At 33.3% G+C, this 7,500-nt stretch overlaps 1 protein-coding gene across 1 annotated transcript in view; it reads right to left on the bottom strand.

Moving 5' to 3' along the window:
- rempA (intraflagellar transport protein rempA) overlaps positions 1-7,500 on the bottom strand; it is a 15,595-nt gene that overhangs the window by 7,455 nt on the left and 640 nt on the right. Inside the window, exons 2-11 of the mRNA XM_086545271.1 lie at positions 5,622-5,775; positions 4,299-4,526; positions 3,637-3,773; positions 3,073-3,215; positions 2,001-2,176; positions 1,619-1,811; positions 1,303-1,448; positions 1,095-1,193; positions 789-978; positions 167-386 (exon numbers count right to left, since the gene is read on the bottom strand). Coding sequence (XP_086401397.1) covers positions 167-386; positions 789-978; positions 1,095-1,193; positions 1,303-1,448; positions 1,619-1,811; positions 2,001-2,176; positions 3,073-3,215; positions 3,637-3,773; positions 4,299-4,526; positions 5,622-5,768 — 1,679 coding nt within the window. The 5' untranslated portion in view covers positions 5,769-5,775. The remainder of the gene's footprint in view (positions 1-166; positions 387-788; positions 979-1,094; positions 1,194-1,302; positions 1,449-1,618; positions 1,812-2,000; positions 2,177-3,072; positions 3,216-3,636; positions 3,774-4,298; positions 4,527-5,621; positions 5,776-7,500) is intronic.

Genomic DNA, 7,500 nt, shown 5'->3' with positions numbered 1-7,500 from the left:
CACACCTAATGACTCCTCTCTTAATGAAAACATGAGGCTTGTTGGTAGGCATTGGTAACTATCAGGTGTAGATGAGCAAGAAGAGGACATGCTAATTCTACTGCATTTCACATAGATCAAAGAATGAATAAATACTACATGAATGTCACTACACACAGATTCTTACCTTCTCGACAAGTCCCAGAGCTTGATAATCCCTTGAATTGTGGCAACCACAAGGAAATTACTGCAAACATCAAGACCGATTGGCTCGCCTTCACTTTCTGTGAAACTCAGTGTCTGCTTTATCGTTCCCTGTATTGATCTCACTTGGACATTTGAACCTTCTATGGAATATATGCTGGCTTCATGTAACACAGCACTCTCTGCTTCACATGTAAAAGAACCTGCAGTACACAAAAGAACACTCATAGAGTTAGTAGAAATTTTACCCCTCAAAGATATGAGAACAATAATACAATAAAAATGTTCAAGTTGTCTTTCTATTATCATTATCATTATTTGTATTATAATAATTATCATTATCATTATTACTTTTATATCATTATCATCCTCATTATTTCTATTATTATTACTATTACTATCATTAACATTATTATTACTATCATTATCCTTAATATCATTGTCATGATTATCCTTATCATTGTTTGCTTACCCTACAAAATAAATACTAAAAAATAGCCTATTTAGGAACTTTCATTTGCAAAATTTTGCTTTATAGGACTATCTCTAAGTAGATTGAGAGGCATTAATAGACTATGTCATGGGCTTGAAGGCTTAATACTAACCTACAACCCGAAGGTGTGTGGCATCAGAAGTGATTTCATATATAACCATTTTCTTCATATTCCATATTAAGAGATGATCCACAGTATTGTGTACACCTCGTACTTGTATGTCTGCACGGAATTCCAGGTGGTTGTCTGCTGAGAAAACGTCAACTGACAGCTGGGTTGGTGATTCCTGAACAACGCACACCTGAAAAGTGATTGCAGCGAAGAATGTAGTTAATAATAATCAAACTGAGAAATAAACATCACATAAAAAGTAACAAAACAACTCATTCTTTACAATACTCACAGCCTCTGACTTACCTGATCTCTGTAACTTGCAACCATGTTCTGCTCATTGAGTATGTACACATCTCGTACAGTGTCAACAGCCAGCAGATTCTGAGCTGAACCCCAAGCAACCTGGTACAAAAATAAATATTCATACAAACATAAAATTCAGTCACTCTAAATAAAAATAATCAACATATTTTATCATCTAAAAGGAAACACAAACACACAAAAAAAATACCCGTTTCACTGCCCCTGAGAGGATGGAGGGGCTTTGCAACTTCCAGTCTTTCTCTGGGTCTCGAGAGTACTCATTATTGTTCAGCTTCTGTTCCTCATACTTCCACATGGCCACACTTCCCATGTTTGTGCCTCCACACAATATTTCTGAAATTTATTGAAATTGAAATTCTGAAATTAGTCAAAGGTGAAGCGACAAAGTCTCATTGTTTATCAAATGAATATCACCATAAATATCTACACCTGTATCAAGATAAGTATATATCTATCTCTGTCTCTCTCTATATATAAATCATAATATCATAAAATTAACTCACTTTTGTTTTCTGAATAGCTGAGGCACATCATGTATTCTTGGTCCCGATAGCTAAACCCGTGCAAGCTCAGCACATAATTATCCCCAGAGTCAAGGTTCCATAGACGCACATTGTTGTCACCGGTCGAAACAGCCAACAGCCCAGTTCCAGCCCATGTCACCTGGATATCATTTGTCCTGCCACTTAGCTTTACCTAAAAATGAAAAAGAAATAATAATGTAAAGAAGAGGAAAGCAGTTCAAATAAACTATCTCAACAAAATTGTGTATTAAACTAAGTAAAAACTATCTGAATTATATTACTTAAAAAACAAAATCATTATAAGACATATTCATCTGTCTCTGCTGGATAAAAACTGTAATCAACACTAATGCTCCTTTACCTTATTGATTTCCGTAACTGCGCCATCAACAGCCACGGAAAACTGCCCAAGAACCATTCCCTCAGTAATAACCACAAGCAAATTTCGTGTTTCGTGATGCAGAAGTCGTTTAATGCCACCATCTGCCTGAAGAACCTCCACACAGTTCCCACTATCACTCACATGGTACAGCACACCTGTTGAAAAAATAAAAGATACTAAGAATAAAAAACAGTGGTTCTTAACCCTTTCTCGACGGGGTACGCGCTACACGAAAACCCCAAAGCCGGGCGATTCCAATATTGCATTGAAATCGTCACACTAGCATGACGCCCCGGCATTGGGAGTTTAGCTGTGTGACACGAGTGTGACGCACCGTCGTCATAGGGTTAACACATGGGGGATGCACTTCCTTAGGGGTGTGTCAGAAATTTCCAAAGAGGGGGAAGCAGCATGAGCCAAGGGGGATAGCAAGGAAGAATTCTTATAATAAGTAGGTCAAGTAAGTCTTACAATTAAAACATCTCACTGTCAAAATCTTCAAACACATCAAGCACTGGGCCTAGCTAAGATGTTAAAGTTTATACTTTTTAAGGAAAACATATCATGTGTCTGCAAGTTCATGTGTGTGTTTGTGTGCATTTGCATCATAATACCATTCTGACTGGTCGATGATTTGTGGGGTGGGGGGAGCCTGGAGGAAAGGAGTAACTACTACAGAGGCATGATGGTAAAAAGGTTAAGAATCACAGATCTAGAAGTCTCACATTCCATAATGATTAAAAGGGTTGGAAAAATAAGAATTATGGAAAACTGAGCTGATAAATTTTACTTTTGAGCTGATCATGAAAAAGATGATAATATCAATAATGATAATCCTTTGTAGAGCCACAATACTAAATAAGGCTACTCCTCATATTACAGTTTCATAAGTTCATAAGTTAGCTCATAAGTAGAAATGGATATTTAAGCTTTGGAAGTCCTACTCACTATGTATATTGTGAATTCCTTTTCCTTCTGGTAGGCATAAATAAAAACAGAAAAATATGTAACAAAATCAAAAATAACAAAAACAATGCACAAAACAACAAACCTGTGGATGACCCAAGAAAGAAATTGAGATTCTCCCTAGCATTGCCTCCCAACCCCAGGCGCTTGTGACCAGTCCTCGGCCGCCAGGAGCTGAAGATATCAAGCGCTCTTTCATCTCCACTTACTGCAGCCCGTGCAAGCCCACTGGAAAATGAGTTGGGTAAAATCACAACCAGGAAAATATTCTATCTCTTCTACACATTTTATTTTAATCATATTCCTCTTTCTTGGAAATGTATTGTTAGAGATATATAAATATATGTCCTACAAATAGGCTCTCGTCTTATTTCCATGTTGTGGCCATATTTCCTTGTTTATAAAGATGCCTATAAATGTCTATGTCAAAATCATCTTAGATTTAGAGTTCCAGGAATATTTGATCCAAAACACAACAGAATTGACATTAATTTGTACATTTTCAAACTGTAACTGTAATCTCTTACCAAAAATTCATATACCATAACTCATATAACTCTTAAATAAAATAATCCTAAACAAAGCAACATAAACAAAATAAAACACACAGAACATCAAAAGAGAAAAAAAGAGGAGGGGTAAGCATTACTTGATGTCAAGGGACGGGGGATGTGTAGCCACGGTGACCCTGAAGACGATCTGCGCCAGAGGGTCTTTAAGCTCGTGAGTGAACACAGTCTGCAGATTGCCCGACGTGTCTACTCTCCATCCTACCAAAGAACCTGACTGAAAACAAGATGATAGTAATAATTGATAAATAACAAAACAAAGACATATAAAAATATCAACCTTTCTAATCCAAGTGCAAAGAATATTAATGATGATATGAATAAAAATTAGTTTAAAAATTACATATAACAGAAATAGAAACATTTAGTAATTGTTATTAACATCATGATAAAAATAATAACAATAACATCAATAAAATAGATAGAATAGATTGTCATCATTATCACTAAAATTGTAAAGAATAAGTAAAAGCATATGAACAAAAACATCAATACTAATACTACTATTACTACTATGAACAACAATGAAAATGACAATGATAATAAGCTATGCCCACTATGTATCTGTGACCAATCACAATCACGTTCCTTACTGGATACAAGACAGGTGAGTGAATGCGAAGGACCTGACAGCCTAGATGGTGAAGAGTTGAAGAGGGAGGAGGGAGGAGGGGGAGAAGTGGTGAATAAAAAGGACACATAATTAATCCTAAGGCACAATGCCAAACACTCCAAAACTTACTGCATCTGCCGACACTAATCTGGTTCCCGCTGCGCTGAAGCTGAGTATGGATATGGGCGCGCGGTGCAGACTCTGGATCTCATGGAACTCATGCTCGTGGTCATTCCAGAGGTAGAGCTCTCCTGTTTCCCACCCAACTGCGAGAATACGCTTGCTTGGGTGCCAGGTCACAGAGGTCACCTGGGCTGTGGGGTGGGGTGGGATGTCCACCTCATCGCAAAGCTTGCCCTAATCAAGGTGAGAATTGTTTTCAAAATGGAGTCCCATAACCATAAGAAATCACTACTTTATGTGTCTCACTCTCACTCAAACATTCTCACTCAAACAGTAATCTATGTACTAAACTTGATATAAAATTTTCTGAATACTAAGAATGATGGTAATGATAGTTATATTTATGAAATGTTCTGTTCATTAATAGTAGTTCCATTCAACAATGACACACTATTGTAACAATATTAATATTGATAATTAGGGAGGATTTAAAGCATACCAAGAAAATTGCAGATATCTAGGTTAAAAAAAAAAAAACAAATAAAAATTACTAATCACATTATTACACATATTCTATGGATACGAGCAAGTGCTAAAGACAAAGCCATAAAAGAGATATTTACCATGATCTAATTTTTGTGAAGTTACTCAACAGTATACAAGAATCAGTAATTTGAATAATAGATAGTGGCTCAGCTCCATGTATATTTTCCCCAGTTTACTTCATGTCACTCACAATTCTGGGGATAATATCATCACAATATTTGGTCTGCATTGAATAAAACTACTCTAAATGGGTAGTATACGCCAAAAGCAGTCTATTGGGACAAATATTGTTATCACTGATGATGGAGATGGGTATCTCATATGTATATTGCAAATTTGCTAAATATTACTAGATTTACATATAATCACAATTACATGGAAAAATTTATAATTGTAAATGCTCAGGACAGCACACCATATTTTGTAGATACATACATACATGTACATCCACACACACAGACACCTAGACAGACCATACATGGTGCAGAGAAATTGTGAAAATTATTATAAAAAAATATAAAATCTTGACAAATCAAAAAGGTGATTAAGAAATGATATATTCCTTCACATATAATTTTCTTTTCTTAATATCTTGATCCTACTTTCATATTCATTTCTCTATGAAAAAAAATGTAATTAAATGGACTGAAGGGTAAAAAATCAGTCATTACTTGTCAAGCAAGATGAATTAAAATACCGAAATCTAAGCACAGTTGAAAATGATAAACAATAAACATGACGGAAAAAGGAAGGACCTCACTAACAAAACACCAGTAACTTTACCTCCCCTGTGTATACATTGACTGCTCCCCCTTTCTCTTCACTAAAGGCAGCTACAGCAAGACAGGTTGCCTGAGGATGCCATGCTATTTGGGTGTTGATTGCATTACTAATTGGACTTTCTACTATGCAGTCAAAATACAGCGACATATTTTACCTGTAAAATTGCAGGTGGGAAAATCTAGGTTATCATAGTTATAAAAACAACAAATATCGTAATACTAGTTGACAGGGAAATGCAGTCATATACAATAGGATAGAAAATATAATGAATCATGGGTTACATCTAATAGAAAACTATTAATTTGCTATATTACTCTTACTCCACAGCCAAGCTCATCTTCTATAAGAGGAAGCCTTTTGTTCTAATCCTTGCATTGGCTACTTGCAATCACTTTTCTTTTTCTTCTTCAAAATGCTATATGTAAATGATAGTACACAAAAAATTATGTATATACCATACCAGGTTATCTTAAGAGTAGTATAGTTATAACTAGTACCTTAATTCTATATAACAGAAAAATCTTAATCCAAAAACCATCACACTAGCTTATTGTTACAAAATTATGGTGTATATGTATATATTTCAAGCCTGTACAGACTGGAAACTTTTGAAAACATAAAAAATTTACAAAAACTATGATCTTTCTCTTTCTTTTTTTTCTGCCAGGCTCTATTCACAAACTACAGGGATTCTAAGCAAGACTTAATCAAACAATGATTTAACCTTTGCCTAAAACAGTACAATGATTCTATCACTATAAGTAAGTAAAATTACTAATTCAATGTTTTATGGTCTTTAACAAAAGTAAAAGATTTTTTAGCATGCAATTCCACTTATGCTTCACTTAGATAAATATATATATATATATATATATATATATATATATATATATATATATATATATATATATATATATATATATTTATATATATATATATAATATATATATATATATATATAAAATATATACAAATATATATATAATATATATATATATATATATATATATATATATAATATATATATATAAGTATATATATATATATACAAATATATATATAAGTATATATATATATATATATACATATATATATATATATATATATATATATACATACATATACATTTATATATATATACATATATATTTTCATATATAGAGACATATAGAGATATATACATATGGTTTGAAGTTTAGATATGATAATATAGAGAAATTATGCATATATTATATTTAGATAAAGAATATATGTACATATTCATGACCCTCTAATATAAGATTGATATACCATGCACAAAATAGGTGTGTTATACAATATAATCATGATTATAAGTCCATCTCGTCTATCATTATCCTGATTTTCCGTTCCATATCATGGAAATTGGGAGCAAAATCTTAATCTAAGTATTGCATTTCTGTCAAATTAAACAGCAAAATGCATCACCAATCAAATTCTCTGAAAAGCTGTGCTAACATATGGTAAAATTAATCCTGCAAATCAATTTAGAATTCCTGGATATCAAATTGAAATGTTAAATTAATAGGAACATAGATTACAAGAATGGGAATAATGATAGTCCAATTTTTATTAGTAGCGGATGTCTGATTTCAACATGACCTTATGGAGGAACATGGAACCAGAAAGAATATCCAATAATCTTAACACAATTTTCTGAAGAAAGAGTATTAAGAAAAAGTTTAATAATCATCTTTTCTAATAAAAAATAGGTTTAATAAAATAAGGTAATCGCAGTTACATCCACTATTACTTGTCAAAGTCTGAGAATCTATATACATACAGGTAAGTCCTGCTATGCCATGGCCTCTGTCTTGACATGCTGCCAACAGCAAAATTTCAAAAAACTCATCATGTATAT

The sequence above is a fragment of the Penaeus japonicus genome, unplaced genomic scaffold (genome assembly GCF_977035675.1).
Source record: "Penaeus japonicus unplaced genomic scaffold, GWHDUDI00000001_assembly GWHDUDI00000001, whole genome shotgun sequence".
NCBI lineage: Eukaryota > Metazoa > Arthropoda > Malacostraca > Decapoda > Penaeidae > Penaeus > Penaeus japonicus.
This window is presented reverse-complemented; position numbering and strand designations above follow the sequence as displayed.